This window comes from Galeopterus variegatus, unplaced genomic scaffold (assembly GCF_000696425.1).
Source record: "Galeopterus variegatus unplaced genomic scaffold, G_variegatus-3.0.2 Scaffold12, whole genome shotgun sequence".
NCBI lineage: Eukaryota > Metazoa > Chordata > Mammalia > Dermoptera > Cynocephalidae > Galeopterus > Galeopterus variegatus.
In genome coordinates this window covers 1,623,896-1,640,456 of record NW_007726123.1, presented here as the reverse complement: position 1 = coordinate 1,640,456, position 16,561 = coordinate 1,623,896, and the positions used below count along the sequence as shown (strand labels likewise).

Here is a 16,561-nt window from a genome sequence, read left to right as displayed (position 1 = left end):
ATTGTTCTTCCTGTAAGAATTAGAAAACTTATAGAAATAAAAGAGGACAATTACCACAAATTATTCTTAAATATAATTCTTACAATTAAGAACAACATGCTTCGGGGCCGGCCCGGTGGCGCACTGCTATAGTGCACCGCTTGGGAGTGTGGTGGCGCTCCCGCCAAGGGTTCGGATCCCACATACAGACCGGTTCCCGCTCACTGGCTGAGCGAGGCGCGGGAGCAACACCGAGGGTTGCGATCCCGTTGCCGGTCCCGGTCCGGTACGGGGGCAACACTGAGGGTTGCGATCCGTTGCCTGACACGGAAAAAGACAAAAAGGAAAAAAAAAAAAAAAGGAACAACATGCTTCTTCTCTTTCCCAACAGTTGATAGTTTCTGAACCATTTTCTAGGTTGAAGAAATAATAGATGTCCACATATGATTTCTACTTCTCTCCAACTTCATCACCAAACCTCAAATACAAGCTACCATCATCATCTTTATCATAGAATTCTACATTTGAGCTGCTTTTCTTGCCCCATCCAATCAATTGTTGGCAAAACAAGTCATCTTTTTTAAAAACGTGTCTGATCTTATCACTGTTAAGCTTAAAATATTCCCATGACTTCCCACTACATTTCAAATAAGATGTAAAATCTTACACGGCCCATGATGAGCTGCCTGATCTGGATCTAGTCTAAAGTGGTAGCCTTATTTCCACTGTCCCCCTACATTCATTTCACTTCAACCACATTAGACTTTTTTAGTCCCTTATTAAAAAATAAGGTCACTCTACCTACAAATATTCCCACATGCTGGTCCCTCTGACTGAAATCTAGGAGATGTGTAGGTGTGATTTTCTTTGCATTCATCCTGTTTGGGATTCATTAAGCATCTTGGATCCATAAATCAATGTTTATTACCCAATTTGAGGAATTCTAGTCATATTTCTTCAATGTTTTGAGACTCCAATTACATGCACGTTAGATCATCTGATTCTAACAGGCCTCTGAGGCTGTTTTCTTCAATCACTTTTCTCTCTGTTCTCCAGATCGGATAATCTATTGATCTATGTTCAAATACACTAACTCTTTCTTCTACCTTCTCCAATCTGCTGCTAAATCCATCCAGTGAGTTTTTCAATTTAGCTATTGTACTTTACAATAACTTTCAGTTCTAGAATTTCACTTTGGTTCTTTTTGTTTACATTTCTTTGCTAAAATTCTTTGTCTCTTCACTCATTAACATCATATTTTCCTTTAATTCTTTGAACATGTTTTCCTTTAATTTCTTGAATATATTTATAATAGTTGCCTTAATGTCTTTAGCTGTTAAACCCCAACATCTGGGCCATCTCAAGGCCACTTTGTAGTAACTGTTTTTGGGGGGTAAGAGGTGGCTGGCCAGTACAGGAATTGAATCCTGAACCCTGGTATTATCAGCACCATATTCTAAGCAACTGAGCTAACAAGCCAGCCTTTTTTCTTTACTATATGAGGGTACTTCCGAAAGCTCACAGAAAAATTCATATAATCTTTTAATTCTATTTTTCTGTGAAATTTTGAAGTACGTTCATAGTATACAAATTCTTATTTTCTTGCATGTCTGTTTATTTTTATCATATACTGGATATTCTAATGACACATTATAAAAAATTCTTGATTCTGTTACCCTCCTCTAAAGAGTACTAATATTTTGGCTAGCTGGTTAGCTTAGCTGGCTAGAGCATATTCTTGATAAAACCAAGGTCAAGGGTTTGGATCCCCATACTGGACAGCCACCAAAAAAATAAAAATAACAAAATAAAGAGTACTAATTCCTTATCTAGATGACAGTTCAGTTACAGGCTGATCACCTAGGCTTGGTTTTATACTTCATGTGGGGCAGACCTGTGGAAAGCGTAAGGTGCTCAGAAGGCCCTCTAAATTAACAGAAATCATCTCCAAACTCTACCTGCCTTGCAGATACTGTCAAGGTTATAGGCTTTGTTAAAGCTAACACACAGTATACCTTACTCCAAGGTTTAGCCTTCTCGTGTCTCAGCTACATGCCTGAGGTATTAGCAAGGTCTTTCCAGTCTGGTCCGGCTGCAACTCCAATGTCCCCCAAAACTGCTTCATCTCTTATATCACAATTCTGCTTTTAATCCCATAGCAGCCACTCTCTAGTAGATTTAGGTAGTCTTATCCCATACATGTGTAACTCAGTCCTCAGCCAAGCACTTCAGAGTTCCAACACAAGTCAGTCCCACCATATCTCAGTGCTGCATCCCAAAGATACCACAGTTTCCAATTGCTTCAGCTGCCCTAAACTGTGATCTCTGCATTCTTAACTCAGCGGAACCACCATGTTCTGCTCAATGCCGGCTTGCTGCACTACAGTCAGGAAGTTGTCCCCAGACAGAACCAGAGCAATCATGAGGCTCACTCACGCTCTTCCTTTCTGAGCAAAAGAAGAGTTTATGGTCTTGTGCTGCCTGTTGTCCAATGTCTGAAAACAGATGCCTCACCTTTTATCCAGTTTTATATTATTTATGATATAAGGGCTAGTCCAACAGTCAGAAGCGGAAGATGTCTTCTGCCTGGAATCTAACCCACCCCATTACCACCCAAGTCCTCTCACCCTCTAGCTAAATGACTTCCTCTCAAGCATTAGGTTTTACTTTAAATAAAACTTCCTCAGTAAAATGTCTCCACCTCCTCCACCATTAAAATCAGGTCTCCATTTTATAACCACTTGCCCTACCTTTCCATAGCATTTACTACAGTTTATAATTAAAGTACACAAATTTTTAGTTTGGGAGTTTTATTAATGTCATCTCACTCACTAAACCATAATCTTTAAAAGGGGAAGGATAGGATTACCTTCCCCACCTCATGCTCTAAAGCCTAGCCCAGAGTCAAGCATATTATGGGTACTTAATAAGTATTTGTTGAAGAAATAAATATATAAGACAAGACTATAAATGACATATGGTAAACAATAAAGATGAAAATTTCACTATTCTGAAGAAACATGATGAACTTCAATTTTCAAAACAAGATGTTCGGGGCCGGCCCGGTGGCGCACTGCTACAGTGCACTGCTTGGGAGCACGGTGGCGCTCCTGCCGAGGGTTCGGATCCCACATACAGACCGCTTCCCGCTCACTGGCTGAGCGAGGTGCGGGCGCAACACCGAGGGTTGCAATCCCGTTGCCGGTCACGAAAAAAGACAAAATGGAAAAAAAAGAAAAAAGAAAAAAAAGATTTACTTTATTTCACGGGGCCGGCCCGGTGGCGCACTGCTACAGTGCACTGCTTGGGAGCACGGTGGCGCTCCTGCCGAGGGTTCGGATCCCACATACAGACCGCTTCCCGCTCACTGGCTGAGCGAGGTGCGGGCGCAACACCGAGGGTTGCGATCCCGTTGCCGGTCCCGGTCCGGTACGGGCGCGACACTAAGGGTTGCGATCCGTTGCCGGACACGAAAAAAGACAAAAAGGAAAAAAATAAAAATAAAAATAAAAATAAATAAAACAAGATGTTCATAAGCCAGCAGAAAGAATACTGTTTAAAATATTTATAACAAGATTTTTAAATAATTGATATATTTATTGTACTATAAATGTGAGCAAACTAAAGGCATAAAAACTATTTTGTATAGGCTGGCCAGTTAGCTCAGTAAGTTAGAGCGCAGCCTTATAATACCACGGTCACGGGTTCAGATGCCCTTAACAGCCAGCTGCCAAAACAAAAATAAAAAACATCTTGTATAACAGGTACACAAATACTCAGCAATTCCAAGTTTTATAACTTAAACTCTATATCACTATAAAATCCTAGGCCATATAATGCAAAAGTTTAGAATACCAGAAATGAAAGCACAGAAGTAGTGGTTGCTCTTATTTGAAGAAGTAGAGTTTAATTATGAATATGTCACACCAAAAGTTAGGAAACGTGGGTTCTAGTCCCAACACCAACATAAACTGGTGAGGTCTTAAACAGGTTATTTAATTTTTCTGGGCTCAGTATCCTTATCCATAAAATAAGAAGTTCTCTTAATAACTTCCAGCTTTAGCATTCTATAAAAAAAAATACTTTTTACTTTTAAGTTCTAAAATATACTATTTCTTATGATTATAGTAATATAAGTAAATTATAAATTTCTTCTAACATTTTACTTACCAGAAGTCAGATCTTTGTAGTTTTGTTGGTTTGTCAAAACCTGAGTAAGAACAGACCGCATTGCTCCTCCCATTTTAGTTAGGTCTTCTAAAAAGGAAATTTGAGGTTCCAAGAGCTGAAGGACTTTGTTAAGGTCTTTTTCTGATGGTACATCAGCTGCTAAAAAACAAGAAATCATATATCAAATAATTAAGGGTAACTTTTTTAAAAATATTTTGCTAAGAATAACAATATTTTATTCTTTAAGAATTATTAAGTGTCTTAGATGATAGTATTTTATAATCAGTAAGGTCAATATAAGAACACTGTTTAGAAAATTAGTATCTGCCCAGCACCCAGCCTAGGGTAGACTTGCTCAGGAATTCAGTCCTCTAAAAAAAAGTAGATGGGAAAAAGAGATGATCTCATAAAGTATTAAACATTTAATCTGTGTAAGAAGCATTCAGCCTGAGGGTACTAACTTCCAGATATATAAATGTAATCATTAGATCATTTCAAAATAAGACAGTATTTAAGAAAAAACTAAAATCACACCCTAGAATAAAATAAGATAGAATTCAAATATATTGAGAGTAGTGGAAGAATATTAGGACAAAATTACGTCAGCTCTAAATTTAAAATTTAAACCTGTAGAGAAAATAACCCATCCCCTATCACATTCCAAAAATATAGACTCATATTAAGTGAAGGTCAAAGCAACTAAAATGAAAGGTAACTTTTCATAAACATGAATGATTTTACTAAAAACTTAAAAATATATATATATATACACACACACACACACACACCAGGCAAAATATGCCTAGCAGATCTGAAGGGAGAGATAAGAAACTTGAACAGCAACTGGGAAAGACCCTTGATTTGGTGTTGTCAGAACCACGTTCTCCCAAGTGAACTAACGGGTCATCCCTATTTAGGGATCCAAACCCGTGGCCTTGGTGTTATCAGCACCATACTCTCCCAAGTGAGCCACGGGCCAGCCCTGAAAAAGAGGTCTTTTAAAGAAGCTAAAATCTAACAGGAAAAAGTATATAGAAATATCTGGAGCTTAGCCATCACTGATTAAAAGAATACTTATTAGGGAGCTACAAGACAGACTGTACTCAGGAAAGGGGACATCAATTTCATTCAACTTTTATTCAGCTTCTCAAACCTTCTTTTCTCAGTGGAAAGCTAATGCTACATATCATTCATCTTTATATGCTACCCAATGACTTATGTGGCAACATAGTAGATACTTAATCAACATTTACTGTTGGTTTCCAAAGGCTCTGACATAAGCTCTAACACTGATCTAAGGACTATAGGGTGAAATGAGAAACAGAACCCAATGCAACTGTGAAACCACAAGATCTCTGAGCTTCCATCACCTTGAATTAGATGATTGCAAGTTCCTTCTTTAATTTTAAACAATGATCTCTACACAAAGTAATACAGTATCTTTTTTTTTTTTTTTGCACAGAAATTAATGCTGAGCACAAGTGGTAATGTAAAAATGAAAATTTCACAAATCTACGTTCATGAAGCTCATCTTCAGATGAAAAATGCTTCCATTTATTCCTTTATGTTTTCAGATAGATAAAATAATTTCCAAAGCTATGTATTTACATTGCCTACATTTTATAACTGCTAAATATCACCAAAGAAAAAAATAAATATAATATACTTTTCCATGAACTTCATTAAAGTAATGGTAAGTTTTAAGGTTCTCATTATAAATGATTTCTACCCATCACATTTCTAAAATAGGACAGTTATAATATAAAATGTAAATTCTCAAAGAGTCTGTTAACTAGTTTATGAGAAATAATGCAGAGGGCAACTTCAATAACCCAGTTGGTACCTGGTTCCTTCATTACAAAGAGATAGTAATCTGGGATTAAATCAAAATAATATTTTTCTGTATTTTTAAGATATACACTCTGAGAGGAGAAGTACTTAAAGGATTGTGCATTTTTGCTTAAAATGTACAAATAAGGAAGTACAAAAGTTTGCTCACAATAAAGATAACAAGATAGTTAGAAATGATGATGTTATATAATAATTCCTCACACTTTAAAGATGAGAACAGAAGATAAAAATGTGTATCAAACTGAATATAAGATTATTTATAGTATTAAATAATTTAAAACTACTAAAAATAATGCAAAATGTGGTGTCATATGATAAAAATGCAGGTATCATTAGAAAAGTAAAAGAAAACATAAAAAGTTAATACAGTTGTTTCATACCACTAATTGATATCTGTAATTCACAATGTCAGACTGAGAACTTTAATAGATACTTAAATCCAAATATTTAATTAAACTATATTAATCAAGATTGTGACTAAATCTTAGAAGGCAAGAATACCTGTAACTTGAATGTTTCTTTTCTCTTTTTAATACTAACATGATGCTTATACCCATACACCCCAATAAGACAGAATTCAAATATAATGAGAATATATATATATAAGAGAGCAATCTGACCTTACCATAAGTTATTATATAATATACATGTAGGGGAATAAATATATATACAGACCTCTACCCAAAAAATTGGTAAAATAGTAGTTTATCTCCTAATACTCTAAGATAAATTCAGACATTTCCAGAACATCTTAACTCTGCTCTATCATAAAGTCACTGATATGATTGCAAATAAAGGCACTTTAAGATTACTTTCTCATCCGCAAAAGGTCCAATAAGTTTGATCAAAAACATCTATGACCCCAGAAGCAGAAAGTGCCAAACCATGCCTACAGCAAAGTATCTATAAGGTTATATAATTTATTTTTAGTATGTTTTTATTCAGTCTCTCTGTATTTTGCAGTCATCTCTTTACAAACATTAAGCAAAAGAATAATAACTGAAAAAATTCACCTCATTATTAATGCCAAAACTTTGTTAATTGGAAACTTAAAAGAATATTAACATGGAGTGGATTAAAACATACCTGGTTCATTATAGCCTTCTCTTAAGTACTGAATAAGACAAAAAATAAATCTTGGAAGAACAAATTCAGACATCATCAGTAAGTCTTTGGGGACACAAGGAATATTTGAACTTGATTTAATTTGATGCCTTTTGCAAAACCTGTAATGTGAAAAAGAAAAAAAATTAACAGTGATGTCTAACTGGCCAAGAATATATCATTTCTATTTACAATATTCATAAACAGAATGCAGGCCAATATCAAAGTCAATATAATCCTCCTTTATGATTTTTAAGGCACCAAGTTAAAGGAATATAGTTTTAATTGGTCTTTAATCAAAAATGGCACTCAGGGAGATTTTTCCTAATAAAAGACCATACTAGTTAGGTTCCAACTAGAATACAAAAAGAAAATCTCATTACAGGATTTATATTTTTTAACTGCAATTTATTACTTTCAAATACTATTTTATTACTTCCACTCTTTATAAACCATTAAGTACAAGTTGATCATTTCCAAGGAATTTATATTTTCAATTTCTTAACTATTTCTAATTTACTGCATTAATGAATAAGTGATATAAACGCTTGAATTTTAAGTTTATACTCTCAAATGTATACATTCCTTTTAATCTTGTTTACTCATTTTAAAGTATGATTGGTAAAACTGAGCAAAAATGAAGTAAACTATCCTATACTCACAATCCAAATAATCACAAATAAATTATTTCATGGCCAAACATAAAATTACCACATGAAACATATAAAATGCCTAGAAATAAACATAACAGGAAGAATGCAGAAACTACTTTAGCTGAAAAACATAAAAGAAGTGAATAGAGAAAAACTAAACTCCTAAATGGAAAGACCAAAAAAAAAATTTTTTTAAGTCAGTTCCTCCAACTTGATGCCATTAGTTTAAATCCCAATGGATAAAGTTCAAATGGAAGAGCATATACGTGAAAAATATTAGCAAAACTTGAAAAAAAAAAAAAAAGATTAATGATAGTGAACTGGACCTTAAAACATAATATAAAACTATTTTAATTAAAACTCCACAGTAGGGCCAAGTCTGTGGCGCACTTGGGAGAGTGCGGCGCTGGGAGCGCAGCAGCACTCCCGCCGTGGGTTTGGATCCTATATAGGGATGATGGGTGCGCTCACTGGCTGAGCGCGGTGCGGCCAGTCTCAAAAAGGACAAAAAAAAAAAAAAAAAAAAAAAACCTCCATGGTAATATAACATCTATGGACCACAATGGAGTCCAGAAAAAGAGTACATAAATTTGTAAATTTAATATATATAAGTGTTGCATCTCAATTCAATGTGGTGGGTAGAAGACTTCTTATAAATTGTTTTAAGACCAAATAGATTACTAAATGCAGAAAGTAAATTCGATACCTACCTTACACAATACACAATAAAAATCAAAGTTGAGAAAAGTAACGTGGAAGAAAATTAACTATTCTCCTATATTATCTGAGTATTGAATACCTAAGACTTGACACCAAAAGCCATAAAAGAAAACAAATAACTACATAAGTCAAAAGCTTCTAAGCAGAAAACAGCAACAAACTAGAAAAAATATTTACAATATGTAAAACAGAAGAGTAATATATCATGATTACAAACTCTCAAAAATTGATAAGAAAAAGAAAACAATTCAATAGAAAAATCAGGCAAAGTCATGAATAATTCATAAGAGAAGTACTGCATAACCAATAAACATATGAAAAGGTGCTCCAGTTCTCTAATAATCAAAGCAATGAATTTTATTAAAACAAAACATGAATAACTGGAAAATGACCATTTTGTGATACGTACTGAAAAACTGACCCATGTGATGGAGCCATTAGAAGATAGTTTGAGGGGAAATTTTCCACTTACAGATCAGACTATCATATCCTTATCAATCTTAATACGGCCAGAAGTGAAAAAACCAGATACTGTGATGCATGTGAAGCACACAGCACCATTTATGAAGTAAGTGTTCTTCTCAAACAAGTTAAACTTGAATGACACCAAGTCTATAGGGCTAACTTGCACTTACAAGAAGTATGAGAGATAAAGGAACAAATTAAATGACACCACAAAAATGCAAATAGACAAATCAAGAATGTGGGACATTACACAGAACAACTGACCCGGTTTCTGCAACCTGTCAGTGGCAGGGATGGAAAGGGGGCCAAAGGGCCACTCTAGGTTAAAAGATGCTTAAGAAACCCAATAATTGACATAACATGGGAACAAATTCTAACAAACCAACTCAAAAGGGCAGTTGCTAGTCAAGAAATCTGATTATGAACTGGGTAGTAGTTCACTATGGTTTATTTTATTAGGTGTGATAATGGCATTGTGGTTATATAGGAAAATGTTTATGGGGCCGGCCCGGTGGCGCACTGGATAGTGCGCCGCTTGGGAAGCGCGGCGGCGCTCCCGCCCGAGGGTTCGGATCCCACATACAGACTGGTTCCCGCTCACTGGCTGAGCGAGGCGCGGGAGCAACACCGAGGTTTGCAATCCCGTTGCCGGTCCCCGGTCCGGTACGGGGGCAACACTGAGGGTTGCGATCCGTTGCCGGACACGGAAAGAAGACAAAAGACAAAAGACAAAAAAAAAAAAAAAAGAAGAAAAAAAAGAAAATGTTTATGGATATTTGATATTAAGGTATATTGGGTGAACAACACAGTATTGTGATTATCACTGAAAAGAGAAGTTCTTGTCTTTTAGATGACAGAAAGAGGGAGAAATATTTACAGATGAAATGCAGTATGTGACCTGCTTCAAAATAATCTGGTGGAGTGACGGAAAGTAGGTGGAAGTACACCAAGACCACCTATTCATTGCTAATTGTTGAAACTGGGAGATGGATACATGGGATTTCATTATGTTATGCTCAAAGCCAATAAAGTACTTCTTTCTGAATTTTAAGGCACCAGTTTAAAATAATGTGGTTTAAATTTGTCTTTAAGTCAAAAATGGTGCCAAGAATTTTTTCCTAATAAAAGACTCCTACTAGTTAGGTTCATTGTGCTACTGCTTTTACATACGTTTGAAATTATCTGTACTAAAAAGCTAAAAATTAACAAATAGAAAGAAAATATCAATTTTTTTGAACATGAATACTGGAACATGTTACGGTGAAATGACATGAGTTTTGGAATTTGCTTTAATATACTTCAGCAAAAGGGGGAAAAAGGGCAGTTGAAGCAAATGTGGCAAAAATCTTGATAAATATTGAGTGTGGATGATGGGTATATGAAGGTTCAGTGCTGTGCTGTATTTACCTTTATGTATGTTTGATCATTTTCATAACATAAAAATGGCCTTCTCATCTTGCAAGTTAGATAAAATCCACTTTACTAATTCACTGTTGAAAACCATGTTCAGAAATTTTTATCATCCATATGTAAGTATAAACAGGTCCAGTTTTTGGTGGCACTTTTACAATATCTATTAAAATTTTAAATGTTCATAAAAACATTTAAAGAAATTTCTATGTCTAGGAATTCATTATACAGAAATACTCCTAAATTTGCAAAAATATATTTACAAAAATTTTCATTACACTACAGTTTGCAATTCAGAAAAGTTAGAAACAACTCATCTGTTCATTAATGGAAGAAAAGATAACCAAACTATGGTAGATCCATAAAATACTTTGCATTTGTTAAAAAGAATGAGGTAGCTCAACAGGCACTAAAATATAACCATATCTGTGATAAATTGAGAAAAGAATTGCATACTAGTATGAACACTGTAATCTTTTTTACAAATAAAATTTTGGAGAAGGAAGGGAAAAGAAATGTTAATATATACATATGAGAAGAAAAATAGTTGGAGAAATGTGTACCAAATTTGGTAGAAAATGGGAGTGGAATATGGCATATTTTTACTTTTTACATTAATTCTACCTATAATGTTTGAATTTTATATAAGAAACATATGTGTTACTTTGTAATCAAAAGGAAAAACCAAAGACAAACAATAATAAGTTATGCCATACATTTGGTTTTAGTTCTACAATTTAAATCATTAATTCTTACTCTCTTTTGGTTCAAGAACCTCTTTGAGAATTTAATGAAAGTTACAACTCTTTCTTTAAAAAAAAAAATATACAAACACAAAATAAAGCATTCAGAATGTTCACAGTCTGCTGAGGTCTATCTGTCCTTAAAGTAGAGCTTCCAATTTTTAGGTCAGTAGATTACAATGTAGAGATACTGATTCCCCTAGTCCTCAAGGCAGACAGATGGGTGGGATCTGAGCAGCCTTCTCTGCTGTCTGTATCCCATCCAAAAATCATTTTCCGCATCTACCATATCATAAAAAGGTTAAGAAGCATTACACCATAAGGTCCAAACTTTGATCTAAAGAGAAATACAAATTTAAGAACTTCTTCCATCTGGGGCACTCAATATCTAAATAAAATTAAGGAAACTTAAAATGGTATTGTTTCTATAAGAGCATTTGAAGATAAAGGAGAACCTGGCCTGTGTTAACAGGTTAGAGAGCCAATGGTACTCTAAGATAATTGAAAGAGCCTATAAGCATAAATGTGAAAAGAGAGAAAAAACATGAAAGAAAAGCCAGAAGAGAAGAATGGGAAAACATACGGGGCACAAAAACTGAAGGATGCATTGAAAGACTTAACAGCTGAAAAGAAGGAAAAGAGAAAGGATTAGAAGGCATAGAAAGATCTTTCAGACATTTTCTGTGCAGGAAAGAAACCAATTCAAAAGATCTACTGGGCAAAGAGTGAAGAACAATTTGAACAGAGCACCAAATGGCTTTGAAGAGTGAAGTTTCAACCTAGAACTAATAAGCCCAACGAACAGCAAGAATGGTATAAGTAACTTACGGACTGAGGTCACAGGAGTGTGTCAAAAGACTGCAGCTTGAAAAAATTAATATCCAAAAGAACCAAGCACTGGGAACTAGTTTATTAAGTGAGGTAGAATGTCCAATATGGATGTAACATACTACAAGATTGCCAAATGAAGTTGGTTTTTGCATTTCTGGCTGAGCAGTGTGGGGACTAAAGCAACTTACATAGCAGATACTCTACAAAGACTTCATAAAACAAAGAATCTAATAGCAGAACACCAAAAATTATTTTAAAGGCATCCAATTAAAAAATCACCGGAGACCCATTTAATTGTTCAAATATTTTTTTGAAGAACTACTAGATGCCTGGCACTTAGGCCCTAGGAATACAGGGGCCTTGCTCTCATGGAAATAACTTTTGGGGGAGAGGGGTGGTAAATGAGAGGGAGAAATATGAAAATATCTGATGGCACAATGCATAGAAAATATCCACTAGACTCCTTTAGATTGGGTTTATCAGAGAACACCTTTCTGTAGAGGTGATATTTAGGCTACAGGCCAAATTATGGGGGGGCAGGGAGAATTTGCTATTGTTATTTTGTGTATTTAGGTTGTACAGATTCAACTGTCAAGAATTTACTTAATTTATAACACCTAAATTGATCCTGAAACGCATGTCATTGTCATCAGCAATGACTAAGGCTACAGCTAGAACCAACAACTCAAGTGAGCTGACCAAAACACACCAGTAAGATCTGTCAAAAAGCCTGACAAATGAAACTACATGTAAACAAGTACTAAAGATCTCTCCCCTGGGCTGGCTGTTAGCCCAGTTTAGAGTGCAGTTTATAACACCAAGATCCTATACTGGCCAGTCGCCAAAAAAAATGTCTCCCCAAGTCGACAGAGGAGGGCTTTCTATACAATTGGTATAGCTCCAAGTTAAAAATGAGGCAGGAAGCTAGCCAGTTAACTCAGTTGGTTAGAGCACAGTGCTGATAACACCAAGGTTCAGGGTTCAATCCCTGTACCAGCCACCCGTTAAAAAAAAAAAAAGTGACACAGTGTTCACGTTGGCAATTAGAGGTCACAGGAACCCAACAGTTTTGCAAGATTAAGAAGGTTAAATATTCCTTAATGAGGCAGGATGTTACAGCAATATTTGACTAAAGTATTAAAAATGATTTTTGGATGTGACAGAGGCAACTTGAGGCTGCTCAGACCCTGCCCATCTGTCTGTCTTGAGGACTGAGGGAATCAATACTTCTATACTGTAATCTACTGACCTAACAATTACTGTAATTAATTCTAAAATGATCAAATAGAACTATAGATATAGTGAATAAAACGACACTTCCAAATTTTGTTTTACATCATCTTTTTAAAATTTTTCATTGAACTACAACTGATAGAAAGTTGCCCCAAAGATTAAGTGTACAATTCAACGAAGTATCACAAAGTGAGCATACCCTTGTAACCATCAATTCAAGATCAAGAAACAGAACATTACCAGCACCCCAGAAACCCTCCTTATTTCTCCACTGATATCAAATTCAAATGACTAAAAGCAGAATAATTCCTGGACTCTGAAAGAAGGAGAGGAGAGAGGAAACAAAAGGGAAGGGAGTTCTGGTGGTCCATTTGCAAATTACTGAAACTTGGTGGGGGGTAGGAGGGAACGAAGAGGACAACTCAACTCAACCACATATTTCAAGAATTAGAAAAACACCTGAGATAATAAGCTCTCCTTCAAATTAGCCTTTCGCACATACATCGCATTCCCAACTTAGCAAAAATTACACAGATATACAATATTTTACATATAATTTTAGATTATTCACAGAGATCCATGGAGAGTAACAGACCCCCAAATTAAAAGCCCCTGATCAAATAATCTATACCTTTCATTTCACAGATGGGAAAATCTCAGGAATATTAAATGACACACCTAACTAATAAAATTGTTAAAAGACTCCTGGAAGATCACAAAAGGCCTACTGTAAAGATATATGGTATCTACCTAATCTATATACTTAATATGATCCTAGTAAAAATATCAATAAGGAATAAACAAGCTGATTCTAAAGTTCATATGAATAAATATGCAAGAATAGCTAAAAAAAATTCCGAAGAGTAATAAAAGTGGAGTAGCTTTATCACATATCAAAACTTATTTTAAAGTTGAAAGAATCAACAGTGTCATATCCAGCCTTTGGAGAGCTTACATTTTAGAGGGCAGAGACAGACAATGATGATAAATAAACTATCATAAACAATTAAATAACTTATGAAATAATTATGATAATAAATGTAATATAAGGTAAGATAAACAATCAAATCAACTATAGAGCAGAGAAAGGGGGAGTCAGAAATTCACCTATATGTGTTCTTGGGTCATTTCTCTAGATATACATTTCTATATCTCTAATTCACAGAATTTCATTAAAGTACAGATGCATCTCATATGTAAAATTGTTAGGTTATAAAATGGTAAGAACTAAAAGAAAAATCTTTAAATTCCATCTACACAGACTTAGATATTATTTGGTGGGCCCTAAAGTACTAGAAAAGCAAAAGCAAAAGATATATGAAAACTAAAAATTTAAATTACAGAATTCTTATAAGATCAAAAAACTTGAAAGTAGGGCTGGCCTGTGGCTCACTCGGGAGAGTGCGGTGCTGATAACACCAAGGCCCCGGGTTCGGATCCCACATAGGGATGGCCGGTTCGCTCACTGGCTGAGCGTGGTGCTGACAACACCAAGCCAAGGGTTAAGATCCCCTTACCGGTCATCTTTTAAAAAAAAAAAAAACTTGAAAGTAAAAATAGAAATGTTGCAAATGTATTAAACTATTAAGATAGTAAATATAAATTGAAAGCTGAAAGCATAAAGAAAACAATGTGGTACAGATTAATGGTCAGATTAATTATTCTGGGTCCAGAAAGAGAACCAAATATATATGGAATTTAATTTATGATAAAGGTAGAATACAAATCTACGCAAAAATCATGGCTTATTCAGAAAAATGGTATTGACATAATTAGGTAAACCAGCCAAGTCTGGGGAGGGGGGAGGAATTTCCTCACACCTCACACCGCGATGATAAATAAATTCCTAACATATAAAAAAAAGCAAATGCAAAATGTGAAATCATTAGAGTGCTAGAGGCAAATGAGGAATTTATTTAATAATCATGTAGAGGGGACAGCTTAAGTATGACAAAATCTAGAAACCATAGGAAAAAATATTAATAAACATAAAAATTGGCAATAAAAAATTTCTCCATGAAAAACATGTCCATGGGCATTTGTTTGTCAGAAGACAAATGGGAAAAAATGTTTCCAACTCATAAGTAGTCAAAGGGCTATTTTCCCTAAAACAATCCAAAAGAAAACTGAGAAAAGGAAATACCAATGGCCATTAAACATATGAAAACATGCTCCATTTCATTCAATAAATGCATTAGGACTGGTTAGTTAGCTTACTTGGTTGGAGTGTGGTAGCCATAACACCAAGGTCAAGGGTTCAGATCCCCTTACCCAACAGCCGCCAAAAATAGATAGGGGCCAGCCCGTGGCTCACTTGGGAGAGTAGGGTGTTGGTAACACCAAGGCCACAGGTTCAGATCCCTATATAGGGATGGCTGGTTAGCTCACTTGGGAGAGCGTGGTGCTGACAACACCAAGTCAAGGGTTAAGATCCCCTTACTGGTCATCTTTAAAAAAAAAAAAAATAGATAGACACATAAATGCATTGAAGCTACATTAAGGAAAAAAACTCACATTGGTGAAAAAATTGTCAAGATGGAGTAACAAGGACTAAATTTACATTCTCACCTTAAATAAGAGAAAACCATTTTTAAAAGTATGAAACGATGGTTTGTGAACACTGGACAACAGACAGGGCAAAATTTGACCCTTAGTGAAGGAAAACAAAAAGGTGAGTCCCACAACTGCACCGGATTACTGCTTAAAGGCACTTTCTAAGCTGCAGCAAAGGGAGGGGCCTGAACCCAAAGAGAGAACCTGTGGCCTCAGAGAGTTGAGAAAAGAGACTGGAATTTAGGGATATTAAGGTAGTTAGAATTTGTTTTTTTGTTTTTTTTTTTTAAAGATGACCGGTAAGGGGATCTCAACCTTTGGCTTGGTGTTGTCAGCACCACGCTCAGCCAGTGAGCAAACTGGCCATCCCTATATAGGCTCCGAACCCGTGGCCTTGATGTTATCAGCACCGCACTCTACCAAGTGAGCCACGGGCTGGCCTAAGGTAGTTAGAATTTGAAGGACTGAAAGAAAGCTCTGAAGATCTGCAGAGAGGTACCCTTGGGTCTTTAGCAGAGCGGAATTTTGGCTTTTATGAGTGGAAATACCCAAGGCTGGAGAAAAGACGGTCACCAAGGAACAGGCAGAAGAATTTCCAAGAATTACACAGGGCTAAGAATAGTTCATGTTGGGCTGGCCCGGTGGCGCACTGGATAGTGCGCGGCTTGGGAAGCGGGGCGGCGCTCCCGCCCGAGGGTTCGGATCCCACATACAGACCGGTTCCCGCTCACTGGCTGAGCGAGGCGCGGGGGCAACGCCAAGGGTTGCGATCCCGTTGCTGGTCCCGGTCCGGTACGGGGGCGACACTGAGGGTTGCGATCCGTTGCCGGACACGGAAAAAAGACAAAA

At 35.9% G+C, this 16,561-nt stretch overlaps 1 protein-coding gene across 1 annotated transcript in view; it reads right to left on the bottom strand.

Moving 5' to 3' along the window:
- The window catches only part of UBR3 (ubiquitin protein ligase E3 component n-recognin 3 (putative)), a gene marked incomplete at its 3' end in the record, with an annotated part of 190,842 nt that overhangs the window by 153,855 nt on the left and 20,426 nt on the right, over window positions 1-16,561 (bottom strand). The window contains exons 2-3 of the mRNA XM_008592392.1: window positions 7,087-7,226; window positions 4,150-4,308 (exon numbers count right to left, since the gene is read on the bottom strand). Coding sequence (XP_008590614.1) covers window positions 4,150-4,308; window positions 7,087-7,226 — 299 coding nt within the window. The remainder of the gene's footprint in view (window positions 1-4,149; window positions 4,309-7,086; window positions 7,227-16,561) is intronic.